This window comes from Argiope bruennichi, chromosome 6, assembly GCF_947563725.1.
Source record: "Argiope bruennichi chromosome 6, qqArgBrue1.1, whole genome shotgun sequence".
NCBI classification, from domain to species: Eukaryota; Metazoa; Arthropoda; class Arachnida; order Araneae; family Araneidae; genus Argiope; species Argiope bruennichi.
This window is the reverse complement of record NC_079156.1, coordinates 15,157,087-15,180,137: the sequence shown is the minus strand read 5'-3', so window position 1 is coordinate 15,180,137 and position 23,051 is coordinate 15,157,087. Positions and strand designations below refer to the sequence as shown.

The 23,051-nt window shown below is 27.0% G+C and overlaps 2 protein-coding genes across 2 annotated transcripts; one reads left to right on the top strand and one right to left on the bottom strand.

Moving 5' to 3' along the window:
• Positions 1-2,645: 2,645 nt before the first annotated feature.
• On the top strand, positions 2,646-4,453 carry LOC129971660 (exosome complex component RRP45-like). Its single transcript, XM_056085628.1, has one exon. The coding sequence runs from the start codon at positions 2,795-2,797 to the stop codon at positions 4,067-4,069; it is 1,275 nt and encodes a 424-aa protein (XP_055941603.1). The 5' UTR covers positions 2,646-2,794; the 3' UTR covers positions 4,070-4,453.
• A 3,384-nt stretch (positions 4,454-7,837) lies between these two features.
• On the bottom strand, positions 7,838-22,181 carry LOC129972511 (uncharacterized). The gene is made up of 3 exons (XM_056086667.1): positions 21,880-22,181; positions 17,320-17,418; positions 7,838-12,689 (listed from the first exon to the last, which is right to left on the bottom strand). The coding sequence occupies exon 3, from the start codon at positions 12,675-12,677 to the stop codon at positions 7,995-7,997; it is 4,683 nt and encodes a 1,560-aa protein (XP_055942642.1). The 5' UTR covers positions 12,678-12,689; positions 17,320-17,418; positions 21,880-22,181; the 3' UTR covers positions 7,838-7,994.
• Positions 22,182-23,051: the final 870 nt, after the last annotated feature.

The window sequence follows — 23,051 nt, the reverse complement described above, 5'->3', positions numbered from 1 at the left end:
TTTTACAATCTATCATCCTTTGTGAAAAATAAAAGTACCTTTTAAAGTAAGTAATGAATACTAAAAGATGCTATACCTAAATATTTCATAAGAGGTTATCTACATATATAAAACTAAACAAACTTTAAAATTTCGTATGGTAACACCCTTTTTTCACGTTATGAATAGATTCCCATGAAAACGTGCTCAACTGTTAGCAGCTGAGGAGTTTTTTTAAATATATATTACATCAATATAGAAAACGATATTTGTTTCAAGGAATGCATGATCAGCAGCATTTTAATGCCAAATTAAATTAGGTTTTTAATTGAGGTTAGTTTTATGAGTACGTTAAGTGCTTTTAAATGACCTCTTTTTTATTATTGTATGATGTCAGAATAAAGCTGAGTGCTTCCTTTTTTTTTCTTACGCAACTACTTACGAAAGTAGCATTCCATCCGAAAATTTAGCATTAATGTTAGCCTCTTAGCGTTGTTGGAATAGCAAATCTTTATTAATAATTGAAATATCTTGGATTGAAGTGAATCTGTAAAAACCAGATTGCCAAATTTTTCAATTCCCGTATTGTATAAAAAGCTAAGCTAATACTCTGCTATATTAACAAGTTCGTTACCTCGACTTATGGTTGATATTCGGACCATCTATCTAATTAGATTACCTCTTCTTTGCTATCTCTTAAGTGTAGTAGAGAAAGGGTCATCTTATTATATTATTATTATCTCATTAGGTAGATGATTTGGTACAATTACATATTTTCTGTTACGCACAGGCATGTAATGCGGCAGTCAGTATGTTAAATACCTAGCAAAATAATGAATATTTATCAAAGCATAAGTTCTCTGAAAAGAGGAACGATGACTTTTGCTGTTAGAGAATGATTTTCAGAAAGATAATTGCAATTCCGATTTTCTTAATAAAGGCCAACCAAGTCATCGTGATGAATGAATTACATTTGACATTAATACATATAACAAATGGCGAGAATTATAACTTTTTATATTGCCAAATAAAGTGCAAAATTAAAAAAAAATTAAAGAATTAGATCTATATTCACACTTGGATGACTTTGTGGAGGCTCCTGATTTTAGTTTCAGAGCAAGGAATTTTGAACTTCAGATTTTGTAAGTATTTAATTCGTGCTACTTTGAGGGGGGTGGGGGCTAGGTACCTGCACCTTTTCTTGTTCATGTGTCTGAGTAATTTAAATTCTAAAATTAAGGAGAAAACTGTAAGTTTGAATACTTGAGTTATATTCATGAAAACAGTGCATCATTTAATGATCAATTTGATATTTCGAAGGAATTTTGTTTATAAAAAATCAAATTATAATGAAAAGTAAAAAGTAAAGCTGGAAGAAGAGTTAAAAATTTTATGAATTCAATTACGTAAAGGAAAAGAACAGAAGTGCTTCGACATGAACTTTTACAAAAATTTGCTATGTTTGAAATTTTTAATCCAATAATATAATAGTACGAAATAAATTTCTACTAATTTAATCACGCTTCTTATTTTTACAGAAATGGCCAAGCATATGAGCAATAAATTCGGATAGACAAGACATGCCGCCATCCTGTGCCTTGTAAGTTTGCAACACTTTTCAATTGGGTTAGCCATTAAGTCTTAACCCTGGTTGAATATATTTTTCGAAAAAATGTCGACAAAAAGCATTATTTTATAACTTTAAAAAGAGGAGAGGGAAAAGCACATAAGTATATGATTTAGCAAAACAGTAATATAGGCTTTAATTTCATTACAATTATGCGTAGAAAGGATTATTTCAAAAGAACTTAGAAAAAAAATTAAAATTTATCACATGGAAATGAAATTAATGTCTCTGTAAAGTTAATTTTTTTAAACTGCAAAATTATGTAAAAGTAGTTTTGAAACGATAATATGCTCCGAAGCTACTGTAGCAAAAACTCTTAAATTTGAGAGTAATTAATTAAAATTACGAAAAATTCTTCCTTTATAAGCTTCTATCACCCAAAAAGTAATCATCGGTAAATTTTCCAAGTCGGTGTTTTGCAAAATTTGTGATGAATGTTTCAGTTAATGGTATGTGCCGTTCTTATATATAAAAGATCAGTATGTGAGTGTAGGCAAATGCAATAATTAAAAAACATAATGATATCTAGAATAAAAAAAATTTTGTGCTTTCTTTTGCTATCAAAATTAAAAATCAAATTTTGAACTTAATAGTAAAAAAGTAGAATCATGTCGTGGTTCACTTTAAAAATCACAATAACCTCCTGCGCAAGAATAGTTTTTCGCTTCTTTTCGAGGACGACATTTCTGAATAATGGACTATTGATTCAGAGGGCAGCTGCATCCTCACATCATAATTAGATGAATTTAAATACAACTTTGGGTTTTCTTTAAAAAGAGAACATTTAATTTTATTTAAAAAAAGGACAGGTATTAAATCAGGGAAAGAAAAGTGTCACTAAACAGTATGGGTTCCGCGATAAATTTTAAGAATGGGCCAATTTTCAATCCGTATTAATAATACAGCTTCTTTAAAATATTTATGAAGTCATTAAAATTATGGATGAGAAAATCTCTTTTTAATGGATTATACATCAGACAATGCTCATCATCTTTTGCTTCATTTTGGCATAAATTTGGTTATGATAATATAAACTGTAACTGTATTCGAAATTGCAAATGTGCGTGTTTACAAAAATATTTTACGATTTCATTCGATAATTTTTGCAATTTTCAGTCATTTTTGATTTGCTTTGAATTTTGTGATGAAAGTATAATTACATTAAATTAATTTAAAGCATTATTAGAAATGAAGATCACATCCATTACTGAGAGAGAATTTATAACTTCTATAATATTAAAGAATAAGCGGTTAGATGGACGACATTTAGTGGACGGTAGAACTCTGAACATTAAATTTCTCAAAGAATGGGGTGGATGCATTGTTTACTTGGGCAATACAGTAGTTTTGTCTCAAGTTACGGCAGAAGTAACTGAGCCAAAAGCATCCAGTCCAACTGAAGGAGCACTTCAAGTGAACTTCGAAGTTTCACCCATGTCCGCTCCTGATGTAAATTTATCACGATCTTCAAATGAATTTGTGGAATTGCAGAGATCTTTGGAAAGATGTATTCGAGACAGTAAATGCATAGATTTGGAATCTCTGTGTATAGTTGCTGGTATAAAAGTATGGACAATCAAAGTGGATATTCGTGCAATGAATGATGATGGAAATCTTTTAGAGTGTGGGAGCATTGCAGCAATTTCAGCTCTTTCACATTTTAAACGACCTGATGTGACTGTTGTTGGTACTGAAGTTACAGTACATTCCTTAGATGATCGAGAACCAGTATCTTTGAATCTTCATCATATGCCAATTGGCATTAACATGGCTTTGTTTTGTCAAGGAACTTATATAGTTCTGGATCCAACTGAAGCAGAAGAACGAATATCTGATGGCTGTTACATTATTGGTATGAATGCCCATCAGGAAGTATGTTTCATTCATAGAAAGGGAAGCTTATTGCTTCCTGAAGAAACCATTAAAAAATGCATAGAATTAGCAATTCGTCGGGCTCAAACTGTGACTCAGACAATACGTGCAGCCCTTGATGATGATGAATATAAAAGATTAACTAAAGCACCCGTAGGCATAGTGAATATGCTTCAGACAGGTACTATTTTAGGTGCCAGACAACCTATCTATAATTTTGACTTAAATTCTTTTAAAACTCCACAGACTGAAGTAGAAATGGTTGATGCAGAAGTTATTACAGTTGAAGATGGTACACCAGACAGACCAATTCCAGTTATTTCTGCTAGTACTTTAGCTGTTAAAGAACATGCTTTAAGAATTTTGAAAGAGGGAGAAGCAACTGTTTTTGAGGGAGGAGCTAGTAAATGGGGAATGGAGTCGGAAGAAGAAGAAACATCTTCAGATGAAAAAGAAGAGCCATCTGTTCCTGCTGTGAAACAGGAAACATATTTGAGTAGTGAAGAAGAAACTGGTTATTTGGAGAGTGATCATATTGATGTAAAACCATCTAGTACTCGTGGCTGGTATTCTAAGAACCCATTTTCTTAAAAATAGCTATAAATAAGTTCTACAACAATTATTATAATTCAATTTCTGTGAAATAAAATTGATTTTGGCTTTAAAAAAATTTTTTTTTAGCGTTTGAAGAATTTCTTATACATTTTGATCTTCATACAATGAAACAAAAAGGTAGTAGAGAAAAACCTTTCAGTACTCATAACTGGTATTTTAGTAATTTGCATTTTACTGTTGGACACGAGTAAAAGGTCGCCAAGTTAATCTGTGCAAAAAAAAAAGTTGCTAAGATCTTTGTCAACTTGTATATAAACTCAAAGCTTTTCTTTTGCTGGTCTAAATTATTTATTATTTGGTAACTTTTCACTTGTGCCTGGCTAACTGTAAAGTACCCCATTTTCTTAACAACTGCAAAAACAATCCGATATATGCATACTTATACATTAAAATATGGATTTACCTTTTATTTTGTACTTGTTGACTTTCTTAACTGCAATTATTTTTAATAGTTAAAGAATAGACACAAGCAATGATATTCAATATAACTTCATGTAATGATAATACTTAAAGATATTATTTTTAATTAAGTTATAGATTGGCGTAATATACAAATAAATTTTATGATGCTTTCTTGTGTTATGAATGTTGTGTGTTGAACTGTTAATATTTCAATAATCTAAATACATAGTATTTTTAACTTAAGTTTTCTATTATCGTTTTATAAATCTTTTCATACAAGTGCAAAACTGTATTCACTAATTACATTGTTTTGAACATGTTTAGCATGTCAATTACAGTTTGGTCAAATCTTCTCCAAGACCTGTCACTGTTTTAATTTTTTTATGAGGAAATTGACAATTTTAGTGTAATATCTTTGGGAAAAAAAAATCTACAAGCAAAACCCATCTAATAAAGATTCACAACATCATAATACTATGAATAATAAAACAGTCCAAATAATCTATTATCTAATTTAATGTTGTCTACTGTGGTATTGCAACTTCATTTTCTTACACAATGCAGATAATGAAAAAATCTTCCTCTCTAGATTTCAACAATGAAAGCAAATCTCATGATTAAATATTTAAGGGGAAAAAAAATGTTTTAATTTTTAATGCTACAATGGAAAACATTACTGAAATATTCTAAAAGAAAAGAAATGAAATAATTGTCAAAATTAAAAGAAAAAGAATTTCAAGTCAAGTAAATTGACATTATTAAAAAGTTAATTTTTTAAAATGGCACAAAATTATTTTTATTAAATAATTTTTGGAAGTTTCTGCAGAAAAATGACAAAATGCTACTCAATTTTTAAAAGTTAATATATAAATTTTTTTTAAAAAAAATCTCTACAAAAGTGTGTATTTTTACCTTTTGAAAGTATATTTGTCCCAAACGTGAAAGACTTATTTTAAGTGATCTACAAACTTATGACCTACCTACCTACCACAAATCATTCTACTGCCTTTTAATTATGACTTATTTCTATTTTTTTTATGTCTACGAATAGTGATATTAAGATTGCATCTTAATTTCTGATAATGATCATAGCTGAATACTGAAAGATCATTAAGCCTGTAATATAAGTTTGAGAACCATTGTTTAAAGGTGAAATAAAATAGAAATTTTGGTTAATATTCTACACATGGTTTAATCTAATAGATGATATCTTACTATGTGATAAATTCTAACTAAATGATACTATTTCAGTTTACCTTGACTTTACCTTAATTGTTTTGACTTCTAAAAGTGATTTTTTGATTTCGGCTTGAAATTAAGTTTCCTTTAGAATCTGAATCAAGAAATTAGAATGAATACTGCGTTACATTCAAACAGGAATCTCTCCCTTTGATGCCATTTTCTGCTATTAACATTTTTATGTATGTTTGCTTTCTTACTACACATCATGTAAGGATTGTGAAACAAAACTGATTTATTATTAAGTAGAAATTTAACTAAGCAAAGAAATTATTAATTTTTAACAAAAAAAATTCTGAAAATGTAAGATTAAAATACAGCTGCTTTAAGAATATTATTTATAAGAAAAATTAATAGTACAATATTATTAATAAATTTTTCGAGTAAATAATTCTTTAAGTAAAAATTTCTTTACTTATTTTACAAATATTAGGCTGAAAGAATTTTTCACACAATACAAAAAATGCTTTAAACAATGTTCAACATCTCTGGTACAATTTTATTGACATACCTTCTTTCTTGCAAATATCATTTAGTGAAACAAACATGCTGTATGTATTTAAGAGTAGGAAAATGCTTTAAAAGTTTACACTGTCTAAATAGATTGGCATTTTCCTTTCAGATTAAAAACTCTATAAAAAAAGAGTCTGTTATTGTTGACAGATTTAAGTATTTTATACAGCATTGAATAAATGATTATATAATGAAAAATAGGCATGCTAGTTCTACATTGCTTATCCTTGAACCTTCCCTCACACACATGCACCATTTTTCAAGAGTAAAACAAATAATAGCAAAGCTTCTTTTCATTTGCACCATTTGGTCATTTGGTCATTATTGCATGTCTAGTTTATGACTTCATCTTTGAGTATATAAATAAATATTTATATATGAACAGCCCTCTTCTAATAACATTCATTTCATAAAATAAGGAACCAAAAGCATTGATACCAATTTGAAACTACCCATTAAATTGCTATAATTTTTTTAAGATAATGTATTGCATTTAACTAAAAGAAATTAAGTATTCTGTAATATTAAATATTTTATTTTACCTAGGCGAGTAATTAGACTTCCGATACAGAAGTATTTGCAAATATTGAGGTTAGCGGATAAGTTATTTTCAAACAAATACATTCTTGCAGATAGTTTCCTATTGCTTTTAAGTTGATGAAAATGATATAAGATAAATATATTCAATATTTCTGGAATTATCACTTTCTATTTAAAAGTGATTATTCACATACCAGAAATATTGAAGCTGTACCAGGAATGCAAGCTTATTGCTCTTGCTTATTAAAATCATCCACAACAATTTTTTTCCATATTTTTGCTTAGATATTATTTTTCTATTTTAAATATCTCTTGTCTTTCCTAAATATTTTTATGGCTCTTAATTTTAAAATCATAATGAGAGAAAGATTTGGCTCTTAGATCTAAAAAAATTCACTGATCTTGATCCAAATGATACAACTTAAGGTTTCAATGTATAGTGAATTTTTAAAAAAATAAATGAGAATTAAAGGCCCAAGTGCAAAAGTTTAATTATACAAGAGATAGTAGAGTCTCCTTTGCTGCTCCACTTTAAAAAAAATTATTAACCTTTTGCACTCAGAAATGTAATGAGACGCATTACTATACATATATAAATATAAGGATTCCTTTTAATGCTTAGAAATTTTATATGTAAATTTGTTACGATTCCAAAATATTAATGTGACAGTTTTTGCTATTGTGTAAATTTTATAATAATTAAGCAAAGGGAATGTGAAAAGGGTGCATTCTGCATAGTGGCAGTCAGATTCGACATAAGAGTGTAAAGGGTTAAATGAATAAGGCATGTAAGAAATGTTTAATGATATTTTTTTATAATGAAGATAGAATTTCTTATGAATTGTTTCTCCTTTGTTCATAAAGAATAATCTTTAAAGTAGATTTTAATGTCTGTGTTACCGTTGTTTTATACAACAGATAAAGTTACAACAGTGTGCAATGTATAAAATGATATCACACTATTCATCAACTTATGAATTATGAAATATAAAATAATGCAAAACTTACATAAGAAAACAGCGTAAAATATGTTTTAAAAATTTATCCCTCTTTATTATACAGAGAAGAACATTTTTCATCGGATTAAAAACATTCTTTCCCCTTTAATTACAGCTTAAAATATTTGTTATAGAAAATGCATAGTATGAAACAATAGACAATATATATATATGTGTGTGTGTATACACATAAAATAATAAAAAGTAATCTACATAGGATGGTGCTTTAGCATCATGATTTGTCCAGTAGAGAAAGTCTGACAACTGACAGTTTTTGTTAATTGTGATTTTTTTCCTTGCCAAATAACTGGGTCAGTGTTTTCAGTCCATGTATCATTTCCAAAATCACCATTAAAGTAAGTTTGGCATTTTACACATTTACTACCAAATGGAATTTCAGTCTCTTCAAAATCATTTTGATTCATGCACATCATTGTAACATTTTCAGTTTGGATAGAAACATTTCGAACAAAATATAACCTTGTTTGACATGATATTTCCTTCCTTGATTGATATTTGTCAGCATTGGCATTAACATCAGTCTGACAATAATTATCACATTTCGGAAATTCAGTCTGGCATCCAAAATGACGCGTAGAGCTTTTTATACAAGCTGAATTAGGAAGAGATTTTATAGGTCCTTCATGCAGAATTTTAGCATTTTCCAAAATAAATTCATTTAAGCTTTCAGAATTTTCTTTAGTAACCATAAATGCAATCCATATTTTCTGTGGTATTTCAGTAAGAGGTACAAAACATGAGACTTCATCACCAATTTGTAAGATACTAAAACAATCAGAGCAATCATCTTGATGTTCACAAGCAAAAGCATATTTCATAAAATATATGCTCTGTTTACGTTCCTTTATATCAGCTAAGGCTAAACACGAACTGTTTGTCAAAAGTACAACTTTAGCTGTAATTGGTTGCAAAGGAAAATCCGATGTTAAGTCATTACAGCTGCTAGCTCTGGATTTGTTTATTTTGCTTACATCATCAGAAGAGGAAGTTAACATGGCAAGAGGATATTTTAATGGCACTTCTGAACCAACACTCTCTTTCACAGATTCTGCATCATGTATTGTAATGCTAGGATGATTCATTTCCTCAGAAAGTTTTGAAGAACTTAAATATTGTTTTATTAGTGATGTGTCAAATAATTCTTCAGGCATATCTGTAAATGACTGTTTAACAGAGACAGCAGTATCTTTATGTTTTATTCTTTGTAATTCTTGAGGTGTATTGAAATCTTGAATTGTTACAGAAATTATTCTATTTTCTGGTGTGGCATCATTAAAATCTGACATCTGAGAAGCATCACACTGAAAATCTTTTTTATGAACTTGCTCAAAAGCTTTGGAAGTTTTCAAATTTATATTTTCATCAGCAAAATGTTCAAATGTCCTTATTACTATCTCTTTATTTGTCGAGTCTAAATTATGAAGTGTCTGTTGACTAATCATTTCAGTACTAGCATCAAAATTATCATATGAATTTTGTTTATTGAGCAAATGAATCTCAACCTCTTTTTCTTGAGATATACAAGAGATATTTTGTTCCATTTCTAATACTTCAATGTTTGATTCTGAAGCATATTTAGCTGTAACTTCAGGGACTACATTTTGTTCAGTTAAATTGTCTTTTTCCAGTGGCTTTACCTCTGGCAGAACTGAAATACACTTTTCTTCAAGAACATAATTTTCTGTTAAATTTAAATCAAGTGCTTGATCATTATCAAATTCATCTTCCTGTTTACTCAGATCTTCAGAAATAAGCGTGTTCATAAGATCACACTTAAATGAAAAGTTTTGGTTTTCTTTTCGAAACTCATTGAATTCATGAAACTCTGGAGATAAAGAGAGAGAAGAGATGCTTAATTTCTCCGGGGCATCAGAATTATGTGAAATTAAATCTATTTTGATATTTACTTTATCTTCACAGCTGTAACAGTTACTTGAAGATTCGAAGACAGATCCACTTTCTTCAACTACCAATTCGGGTTCTTTATTGTTTGATACAGATTTGGTGGGTTTTGTGAACACTGTGATTTTTTCTCCAGATTTAAAATTTTCAGCATTACTCACTGGTACATCAATGCAAAGATTTTGTTCTGTTTTAAATACATTCATGTCTTTACTCTTTTCTTGATTAAATGATTTTATTACAGGTTCAGAAATGTGATTATCATTTGTTGAATTAAAATTTTTATGCTGATCTTCAGAAATTAAATGATTAACAAGTACTTTATCATCTTTCAAGGACAAATCAGATTTGAATTCTACACTTTTGGAATACATCTCAGAATATTCTGTAGTTTGTAATATTTCTGAAGACTGTTTTGAACAATATCCCAATTCAACTTTATATTCGGAATGGTTGTTTATGTTTGTAAAAGGTGAACATACACTATTGTCTTGATTATCACAGATGTTTTGCTGAATATATAATTCACGTGAGCTTTCATTAAAAATGTGATTTTCGAATTCATTAATGATTTCAGCGGATACATTATCCACAGTATCAGAAGGACCTAAATTGCAATTATCATATGCAAGCAAACTAATCTTGCCATCTTTCATTCTATATTTTCCACTTTCTAATAATGAAGAAATAATATATCTGGAAAAATAATTACCATTTGTCAATGAAAACAGGACATTTTCAGGAATAATTTCAGCTAATTCACAATAGTTCATTTCAGATCTATTTTCCATTTCATTTTCAATGATATCTGCAACATTTTGATAAGATTTTTCCAAACTAATATGCCTGTTATTATTTGAGATACATCTGGAATAAACATTTGCTTTCCAAAAATCTGAAAAACTTACAAATTTCATTAAGGGATCATAACATTGCATTTTTTCAAACCATGAAAATAAAATACGACACTTGTCATAAAAATAATCATAAGGGAAAAATATGTATCCTTTTCTAGAGAATTGAAATATCATCATTTTCTGAAGAAAATATTCATTTTTCTCAGATAATGACTGTCCTTTCAAAGATTTAATCATGTTCAAACAACTAGGGAATCTGGATAGTATTCCACACAATCTCTCAATTTTGACATCATTTTTATCTTTACAGAATTCACACACATTAGAGAGATATGTATAAGTATCTCTTAGAAGAATTTTAAAATCATTTAGTTCATATAAATTCACCAAATCATTCATCATATTTTTCTCATTTGAGAACATATTAAAATCTTCTGTACGATTGCCTTTATCAGAAAGAGCAATTTTAACAAATGGTGGATCCACTTCAAACTGGTGATGTTTTTGAAAGAAGGAAACTAATTTTTCTCCTTTGTAAAATTTATTCATAAATTGGGCAATTTCACGATTATTCCCAACAGAACCCTGCAAATTACTTAGTTTCCATAACTTAGTAGCTGAAGAATCTAATATGTCCATAAAATACTTAATAGCTTTGTTTTCAAAGCTCTGGATATAATTAAGCTCGCTTTCCACAAACTCCAAACAGAATAATTCTACTGTGAATATGCATCTAAGAAAAGTATGTTCCATTAACTCCTTATCAGTCAATTTTAATTCAAAATTTTCATTTACTTTTATGACAGAATAATCTTTTACTTGTGGGTGCTTAACACTGATACTTTGAGTAGATTTACTGGATAAAGAATCTGAAGATTCTTGGGAAGAAGAACGCATAAGGTAGTTATCAAAAAAATCATCCGTTGATTCATTTGTCATTTCTAATTCTAACAGATCACTATTGTGCAATTTTAATGTTTCTTCCATTGTATCTTCCTGAGTGTTTGCAATGTTTACTAGTGACAAGACATCTTTATTAGTTTCTGCAAGGCATGACGGACGCTGTGAGGATATCCGAGGCTGAAAAATGTGATTGATTTGTGATTTTAGAGGCATTTCTGTTTGTAAAGTAAAGTCTTTTTTAGTATCTTTAATCAAATTTTCAGCAGCTCTGATGAGCTTTCTATATTCTTTTGAAAGTGATACTTCTTCTGAGGCATTTTTTAAAAATATCAAAGGAGCATCATCAAAGAAAAATTTGAAACTTCTATAGTTTATTTTTAAGTGGTCTTTTATTTCTTTTCTGGCTTGAGAAAAATAACCACCCAATTTCTCAATGGGAAATGGTTGATTTAGCTTTTTAAGAATGTCAATGAAAAATATTACACATTCAAGATAATCTGATGCTTTTTTAATCTCTAAATCAATAATAATATTAACAGAATTTTGATCAATATTTGAACATGTTTCTTGATTTGTTGAGGAACAGTCAGCTGCATTAGAATTTGATTCGCAGAAATGTGCAAGTGTAACAGTTTCATCATCACTATCAATAACAAATTTATTAGGATAATAAGAAAGAAAACTTTTTACTTTGCTTTTGTGATAAAGCTGGAGATGCCTCTTAATTTTTTTAGGAAAATCATCGAATTCAATAGACCATAATCTTTCCTTTTTTTTGCGAATCAATCGATTTCGGAAATAAGTAATAGCATCAGTTTCATATTCTTTATCTTCATTTCTACTTGAATCATTGCCTTTTAACGCACTTGCATATGAAGAATGGGTGAAACTTGTGCTTCGCCTGACAAATTTTCCTTTCGAGGTCTTCTTTTTAGATTTATTAAAATGTGAATTTTTTGGTTGTTCATTGCCAAATTCTTCTTTTAATGAAATTTTACCATCTTCTACACAAAAATAATTCTTTCTACGCTTAAAATATTCCAGAAAGTTATCTCCTTTGCATTTGGTTAAAACATATTTCCTTATGTTGACTGATGCATTTGAAATATGACCTCGCAAATTTTCATAATATACTGGTTGTTTGTATGATCGCAATATTTGTTCAAAGAAAAAGAATACTTCCTTTCTGTCTTCACCAGAGAAATTCATAGTCTTTCAGTTCTAAAAAAGAAACAGTAATCAATATAATTAATAAATAATTGTAAATTTTTCTTTCCATATATACAACAATAGAATCAGAATTACAAATATAATAACAAATAATCATGCCCTTAAAAATTTCATTAAAATTTATTAAATAATTTTTGTTATTGTTTTAAATTGTTTTTTTATTTAATAAAATTTATTAAATATTTTCTGTTTGTTATTTTTATGAAAATGGTCAATTTTGTTATTTTTTTTTAACTTTTAAATTCACACTAAAATTTTTTGACCGAAATACGATAGAAGTGGAAAAATAGAGATTTTAAATATGAAAATATTTTACTCTTCTGAATTTTATTAGAATCAACCAATTGTTTATCTGGATTATTTGCTACTTTTTTAATTTCCTAGAGGGGAAACAAAATGCAAAAGCAAATTTAATCAACTGTATTTGGAAACTGCAATTAGAACTTTCAGATTATTTTTCAAAAGAATATATAAAAATTAAAATAACAAATTTAAACTGATAAGACTAGCAAATTAGTCTTACTAATATGCTTTCAAATGTCTCCTTAATTATAGATCTGAGATTGGTACTAAAAATGGCAAATTTTCTCTTTTTTATTTTATTAGAGGAGTATCACATCATTCAATTTGGAGGTGTAGTGCTAGCTGTTAACTAAATTAGAAACAAACTGCCAAATTCTAATCAGCAAAATTAAGTTTTAGTTTTAAAAAAAAGAAAGAAAACTTTAACAATACTGATGTCAAATTATTATTTACAAAAGTTACATAATCAAATTATTATAATTTCCCTTCTTCTAAAACTTTATGCCCAGGAGAGCTATGCTTGAAATGAAATTAAAATTAATACGAAAACTTTTTTAAACTTATATGATTAACATTTATCAGATTAGCTTCAATTTTTTTTAACACCGACCAAATTTTAACTTGGGTATTGAAATTATTTAATTTTTGGCACTTTGAAAACCTTAATTGCTACCATCAACTAAGAAATAAGTAGGAAAACACAAATAAGAAAACAACTTACAAAAAAAAAAAAAATGCAACACAGTTCAAATTAAATTTTGATGCAAGTTCTATGTTTTGGCAAAAAATGAAATTAATGATTTAACTGTTAAAAATGTTATACTATCTAACAAAATATTTATTTCTTTGTTCTAAGAATTAATAATAATTTTCATTTTAGTCAAGCATGAAATAAATTTAAATTACAATCACTGCCGACTATTTCACTAATTATAAAATATCAAAAATGAATACTGAAATTAATAAAAAATTAACTGCATGATATATTTTTCTCTTAAAATGAGAAAAATAACCCACTTCAGAAAAACAAAATTATGCATATTTAGAAAATACTAATATAAAATAACTGCAGCTACCACTTATACAATTCCTTTATATGAAATATATGTGAACATATGCTTGTAAAAATATCTACAAGGTAAAAAGGTACTATTCATAAGCTGTAAAATAAGATTAAAAGATTAAATCTTGGATACAAAAGGTATATCTGATTTATAAAACGATTTTTAGCCATTAAAATGTACATATGGTTCAAGTGGATTGCAATGATTGCATTTTTAGATTATTAAAAATTACATTTCATCAAGTGATATATCATAAATATACAGTACAAATTAATAGATATACACACTTTCAATTATTTATAAAATTGCTGTTTTCTTATGAAATATTTAGTTAAAAATATCTATATCTTTAGAACATTTTGTAAATAGTGAAAGTAAACTTAATTGTGAAATAAATTCCGAAATAAAATTAAACTATGCTTAAAAAATTATTAATCAGAACAGAATGAAAATTTAAAGACTCACTAAGGCAAATGATATTTTGAGGTAAATTTTCAACAATGAAAATTATTACAGTAAACATATTTTAAGATTTCAGAAAAAAGTGCTCAGACACTAAATTTAAAAATATCTGTTTTTAAATTTTAAGATGAGATAAAAGTTACTATTTCATCACAATAATTTAAGAAAATCTCAGCAAGGAACACAGATATTTTACTGGTATTTTAAGCAATTAAGATTCAATTTTAAAATTAAAAGAACTCCAAAATGCATATTTTCATTCCCTAGAGTATATCCAAGCTAAATATAGTCTGGCAATTTTAAATCAAATAATCTACTCTATAATGAAGCAACAGACTAGTAGACAAAAGAAAAAAAATCCTTACTATTTAATATTAGTAGAGATAATTGCACAAAAGATATAAAATATGGATGGCTCTTAAATTAAAAAGGCTATGGACATATCAAAAAAAGTTTTATAAACAAATTTTATAAATTCATTTTGAAAGTTTTTAATGAATACTAAATTTGTTAAAATAATTTATTACATTATAATTTTTATGACACTTAAAAATGGCTAAATAAGAAGTTTTAATAATTGTTTGTGTGAATATTTATTAGAAAAATAGAATACAAAAATGCATTTCTTTGATTTTACATTTAAACAACTTACGATAGAATAAGAATAGTACACTTGATCCAATTAAAAAAAAACATAAATAATAATGAAAAAATTAGATATTTTATTTTTTTATCTATAAAAATTCTAAATATTAATATTTTACAACTGACTTTACATGTTATGTCTGAAAATAGGTAATTTCAGGCCAGGTTGCTTGAAAATAGGAATACTTTATTTCATATTTGTCATGAACTTATTAAAAATGGATATCTGATTGTATGAAAATAAAGGTTACTAAATTTTAGCTGTATATATAATATGAGAAACCGTGTGGAGAGATAATTAATAAATTATCTTTCCTTCTTTAAAACAAAGATCTTACATGGGTCAAGTACACTGCCCCTCTCCCACTAACTTTCACAAGAATCTTAACTTTTTTAAAGATGGAATTTGGGTCATTAGATCTCTTTCAAAGATCTGAATCTTTTTTCAAGCTATCCAGTCTGAAATAGTTCCCAGGTTGCAAAAATAACTACATTCCATAAGCTTTCTTTCATTTGATTAAAACAAATTTCATTTGATAGGATTTTTAAAAAAAATTTTTTATGAATTTGGAGGACAAAAACAAAGAATTTCTTATTAAAAAAAAATTGCATTTTCCCTTTATATGCAAGAAACTGATTTCTTGCTTTTGCACCTCTTGATAATGGTCCAAGGGCAAATGCCCCCAACCTGCCCAACCCTTGTTATATCTGTGAATACTATGATATTTCCTAATCTTATTTGATTATGAAAAAAATCAAATTAAAAGTCAGCAATTTATTGTAATTTGTTTGAAACATTACTTTTTAAACAGAAATAATATTAAGTTTTTATTTATTTTTTTGCTTTTTGAGTTATTTTCTGATACACTGTAAATTGGTGCTGTTGTGTACTACAAAACATGCAATATTTAATTTGACGAATGAACATAAAAAGGTAATAATAATGCAAAATATGAAGCTGTTAAAATATATTAAGTTTGTATACTGATATTTTAAAATTGAAAGAATATGAAACTGTTTTGATTATTTCAAAAAATAATACATATGCTCATTAAAATATCGTAAACATTTTTACTAATTATTTTTTTAAATGTAAGATTTTTATTTTAATTATATATAATCAGATATAAGATTATTTAGATTAATTAGATATAATCATAATTAATAAGATATAGACTAATTAGATATAATCATAATTAATATTTAAGTTACAGGCCAACAAATGTAAATATTGCTAACTCGCAGTTTACCATACCAAATGAAAAATATTAGTCACATTCAAATGCTGACAATGCTGATTTTTTTTATAGTTTTAATAATTAATCCAAATTTTTAGAATATACTAAAAATTTAAGGAAATTATTCTTTCTGGAAATTATTCTGGAACTTCTGGAAATTATTCATGCCAATATTAGAATCTATGTGAATTAGTTAAAAGTAATCTTTGAATTTTAAATATAGTTTTGGATTCTCCCAGGCCTTGAATTAATATTTTTAGAAAAAAAAAGTACTAATTTAACTTATTAATTAAAAAAAATAATGTTTGATTTCATTTTGGCAAACTATTTCATGAAAATATTTTTAAATGCAAAATATCTTATATACTTTAAATGTTAGATTCATTTTACTATACAGCAAAATTTATTAAAATTTTATAAAGGAAACACCATTCTGTTAATGTGTTTCATAATAGGAACACAAAAAGATTAAGATAAGTTACTAAACTAAATATTTGATGGTATGAGAAAGGAACTTCTCTTATGTTAGAAACCATGTACACAAAGTGTTTAGGAAAGAAAATTCCATACAATTTTTTACTTTATTGATTAATTTCTGAAGTTATTTCATTTTTAAAATCTGATTTCCATGAAGTTTACAATAAAGCTCAAGCAAATACTTTTTTAATGTTATTTTATAAATAACTTTCTTCATAAAGAAAAGTTCCTATCGTTTTACGAGATTGTACCATGTCCCATACAGATAAAAATAAATCAAATAAAGGAAGTAAATTTAAGACATAAATTCTTCTACTCTCTTTAGAGAAATTTTCTCTAGGAGGAAAATAAAAGTTTGCATACAAAAATCAGAAAATTAAACTATTCTGCAAATTTGCAGTTAAAAATTGATTAATTTGAAAATATTCTTACCTAGGAAATCCAACTCTTAAAAATCAACTAAATTTCCAAAATTTTCTTTATTCAATGTTACCAAAATATTATTGTATCATAGGTAATTCTCCATTGCACCTATTAGCAGTATAGAACATATTAATACATTCAATAAACAGTTCAGTGTGATAAATAACTTTACTTTTCACAATTATTGATCTTCATATACACACATTCTTTGAATAATCATATCATAAATGCATATTACATACAATTCTTTTTAAATCCAAGGTATGCTTTAATTTTATGTGAAATCGATTATTTTATTTAAAATTATTTTTAAAGGTGTATTTTTAAAGTATAGAAAATGCAAACTTTAAAATGGGGTTTAGCTCGTATAGTTTACGAGCAATGACTTTATAAAGGACATTATTAGCTTCCGACTTTTGCTAATAAAAGCACAAAAAATATTATAAGTTTCTGAACCTGTTAATAAACAGAAAAAATAATTTATTCATTAAGAGGCAAAATAAAATAATCTAGAATTGTTAGCTGTAATACTAGCTGGCTTTGATGATCGTCTAGTTCGTAAGGATTAATATTCTGTAAAATTTTCAATTCACTATTTTAAATAATTTGATCTCTTAAAAATATCTTGCTGAAAAAGCAGCTAATTTTCAAATTTTGATAATCATAAAAGTCATACTGTTATAAAAGTCTTATGCTGTTCTGTTTATTGTGCTATGTACCTTTCTTAATTTTCTCTAAACTCTCATAAAACTTAAAATGAAGTGTAAGTGATTAAATTTCAATTAGAAAAAAAAACCCTTTTTGATGAGAGCAAAAAGCAGAATGTTTCAGTACTGATGCTTTATGTGCACCACACACACACACGCACTATATAACATTATCACAAAGAATTTTTTAAAAATCTCCAATTCATCATAAAATTCAATTTTTAGTTTTATTTCTAAAAGGATTTAAATGGCATAAACAATTTACTTTTTTTCAATCAATAAATGTATTTTTGAAAAAATCATTAAGTCATAATTTTATATAGTATTTTAATCATAAGAATTACATTCAGCAAAATATTTTTGAGGCTAACTTTTAGATAAATAAATAAATAAATAAAAAAAGATTCTATTTTCTGAGACCAAATATGCCTAAGTTAGGAGGCTTTGAATAATACTATTTTTGGACAATCAACAATACCATAATTTTAGTCCATTCAGCACGAGGGAAACTCTGGTCTCTATCTGATCGGCCTATCTTTGCTTTGAGATGGCCAATGGAATAGTACATTTTTATAAGAATGAAATAATAAAATTTTTATAACTCACTCAGTTTTAGATGCAATAATATTTTACTAAATTTGCCTTATAGGACCAAAATTCTATATAAATATTTAAAATTCGTAATTCAAAAAATTTGTTACATTTTTTTTAACTTCATGTAGATTATTTTCCTTATTAGATGTATATGCCTATATATTCAGAAATTAGCTATCGAGCCATATTTGCATGGTACATTAAACCATGTTTGTCTTAACACAATAATTACGCTGATATTTTAAGTCATAGAAACCTCTTTGTTACATTTATTTTTCTCAAAAATATCATGTTTCATATTTATTCGATTTGATACAGATACGAGTTAAAAATGCTCTACATTTAGTTTGCAGAGAGAATTAATATGAACTTTTGTTAGCATGATGACAAAATGTATTAGAGTTACTTTTTTTCATGTAAACATAACATACTCATGCAGATTAAATTTTATTTTTTGTCAAATATATTGTTGCAAAATAAACTTAAAATATTTTTTTTCAAAATTGATTATATGTAAAAATTTATGAATTTATTTATGAAAATTTATGAAAAAAAAAAAATTGAAAGAATTTTTTTTGAGTTTTAATGTAAAAATCCTTTTTTGTTCCATAATATTTTATGGGTTTAGCTGGAAAAAATGCTACAATTTTAATTAATTTTTAATAAAATTGATCCAAGGTGCACATTCTCACACTTCAATGTCTGCATGTATTAAGTTTGGTAGCTCTAGAAGAAACAATCTGGATTACAGAGTACCATTATACACACATTCATCTTTATTATAAAGATTAAATAAACAAAGCTCTCTTTGACAATCAGTTGATTCACCAGGATTAATGGTCATTAAATTTAAATATTTTATGTAACTTCATATTAATAACTTCAGCAAGATATTTTTCAGATTCAAATTTTGATAGATAAACAATCATACTAAGAAATCTTAAGCAATTCTGTTCATTTTATTATAAATTTCCATTATTTTTTGTAATCCTAAAATTAAATACATATATACTTTAATAATGTAATCTAATTTTCAACTTAAAAACAATATAAAATCTGGCATATTCCTTCATGTTAAATCTTTTATAGATTCTTCCCAGATTTAAGTACATGTATAATTTGCTTTCCTGAAATATGCTTTGCCATTGTTTTGTGGTTAGTAATTTAGATTATAAAAACAAAACCGAAAATATATCTACAACTTTAATAATGACTTTTAACTACAGCTTTTATTTTTTTTCTTGAATTCTTAATCTTAATTTTCTTTGTATTATTGTTTACAATATGTTTAATCTTCATTCAGAGTTCTTATGATTCTTGTTGAAAAATACAATTCATACATTTTTAAAAGTTGATTAAATATTAAAAAAAAATATATGTGTGTAATAAAAATATTAATATCATTAAAAAGATATATAATTTTAAGATGATATAAAATTACAATATTTTTCAATTAATCAAGGTTATTCTAGTATAAGTTACCTCATCAGAGAGTTTTTTTGCCTCATTTATACTTTCTTATTGCTTTTAAATATCCGAAAACAATAAAAAAAGCTTAAGTTCAGTATGATTTCAAGATGTATGTACATATTATGATAAGTAGTTTTAATGACTGATCAAGTTGGTTTATAAGAAAATTAGGTACTTTGGAATTATCCCGTTGGCCATTTTCGCCAAACCTGATATTAACGTCACAAGGTAGCTTCTGCGCCAATAATTGCTTTTCATTATGATGGCACCAAAGGACTGGTACATTTTAGTGAGCATTGACAGATTGATAGGATAGTCCCAAAGTACCGAATATTTAACTCAGAAGAAAAATTATAGTTTGAAGCTCAAAAATATTTTAACAGAGAATTTCGCATTTCAACTACAAGGGTTTTTTTTCCCCCCATTCAAAATTTAAATAATACATGGTAAAAGAAATAAAAGACTAAAAAGGATAGTATTGCACAATTACTTTTGAAATGCTGTTTAATGTAGTTGATTTCTAAACATTTATTCAGATGATGGATATCTCTATAACATGCAATTTGAAGCAATATTTAGAAACTGAAATTGTTTTTTACAACTCATTTATCAAAACAATTTAATATTTTAACATAGAATAACATATTAAACTGTGTAATTATATGAAATCTGGCTTTCTTTTAAAAGCAGAATTAAAGCTGAATATTTTCAAAATTTAGTTAATCTAATTTACAGGAAATAAAAGCATTAGTGCGAATCATTACCTGAAGCTTCAATAATTCCTAATCCCCACCATTAAATTTACTTTAAGTTAAGACCATTTAATACTCTATATATATGATATATAGAGAATATTATGAATCCTTTGGTTATACATAGTACTATTTTACAAACACACTAACTTGACTGGATTAGATATAGCATTACATCTCGCATTCCTAACCATGACTTTAAATGTGAATTCCCAATAGTAAATTAACAGTTCATCAATGAAACCTCCCTCTTCCCCCCAAAAAAAGAAGATGACAAATAAACATAAAACAATTAATTTCATTATTTTTCCTAAATGGTTTTGATCATTTTTTTAATCAAACAATTATATATAGTCTGCCCTGTTCAAATTCCATCAACCTTACTGTAGCATTTCTTCCAGATTGCAAAATGTTGTCTTATGTTTGTTAAGAAAGGGGCACAAAATACAAATTCTTCTACATAAGATAAATTCATCAAATTAAAATAAAAAAATTCACAAAATTAAATTCATCTAACAGAATAACAAAAGTTCGTTCGAAGACTTCCCTGCAATTAACTATAAAAAAATGTTACTATACTCCCATTACTTATCTAACATAGTCTGAACAAATAATGACTCAGAAAGTTAATATAAATATGGGTTTAGTGGCCAATTTTATGCAACGTTTTAAAATTGATGATAATTCAAATTATACCAAAATAAACAAAAATAAAACTTCAACGAAAATGTACTATAAAAATAAAACCGATCAATCAAACAGTTAAAATGTTGGTTATTTTAATAAAATTAAATATTAAAACTAAGATATTCTTATAAAATAATTTGTTTAAAAATTTTACCAAATGACCTCACAAAAAAAAAATAAGTTTTATATTTGCACAAAGATAATGAATTGAGAGTTATATTGCACGTTTTTCTCCCCCTTAGATTAATCCAGATAAACACATTTTTATTCAATTTACTTATAAGTGCTATAAACCATAACAAAACCTTTTTGAAGTTCAAGAGGTGCATGTAATTAAGAAAAACAGATATTAACCTTACCTCGAGTTCGTAACGAGCATAACAAAGTAAACAACAACAAAAATTCTAGCAGAAAACAACAAAGCACTGTTTCTTCACAAATAAGCCATTAAAATTCGATGAATAGCAAAGGGGAATTCCCGGCTTCCATAGCAAAGAACGGTAAAATGAGAAGAAAGACAGCTTCTTATCCATGAAAACAGCTGACTTTTATACTTTCGATGGGTGGAAAAACAGCTGATAAAATAACAAATATTACCGTACGATAATAAGAAACAACCTACCACGACCAATAAATAATCAAAACCGAAACACAAACCGAAACTTTTAAATCTCTCACTGAATGTGCTGTTGCCAAATTTTTATACAATATTGGATACTTCAATTCCTCCCATCTTCTCGATATAGATTTAATGTTGTGCTAAAACTGCAATACATTGGTTTTCTCTGATGAATGATTATCTAATCTATTAATCATATACAGAATCAGGAATCTGTTAATTAGGAATGATGACTGAGAATAAGTTTTGCTGAAAAGATTTGAGGGCATAAATTTTCGGGATGACGAATACTTTGAGACTATTTGTTGTTTGTTTTGAAGCTACATAATGGATATTTTAGGATGAACCTCATAATTCTGAGCTATCGTCAGCAAATAAGAGTGATGTTTGAAATTACGCCTCATCCAAATTTGAGTTACATCAAAGAGAGAAGATATTTCATATCATACAAAGCGAAAACTCTGCTACTATGCCACTGAGGCTCTCAAATGCTGATTGATGAACGCAAGAATCAAGATACAGTAAGTTTCAGAATGAAAATTAAGGTGGCATCGAATGTAAGTGACGGGGTACCGCAGAGAAGTACTTCTACATTATAATTAGAATAAGAGGAAATTAATTTATAGTCTGCATGATCAAAGCTATGTATTTCGATTAATTTATTTGATAAGCGCAATGTACGCTTACAAATAATTTCAATGATAAAAATTTACTATTAATTTCAAACTAGCTATGAAGAATAAAAGGTTTTAATACATGTTCATTGCTATTGTTTCAATTTTAAAAACCAATTGAGACCTTGAAACAAGGGTAAAAAAAATAAAAACGCATATAGAGCATAATAACAATCTGTCCAGAATCGAGTTGTAATTTTTACTCGGGGAGAAATACATAATGGAAATTTTTATCAGT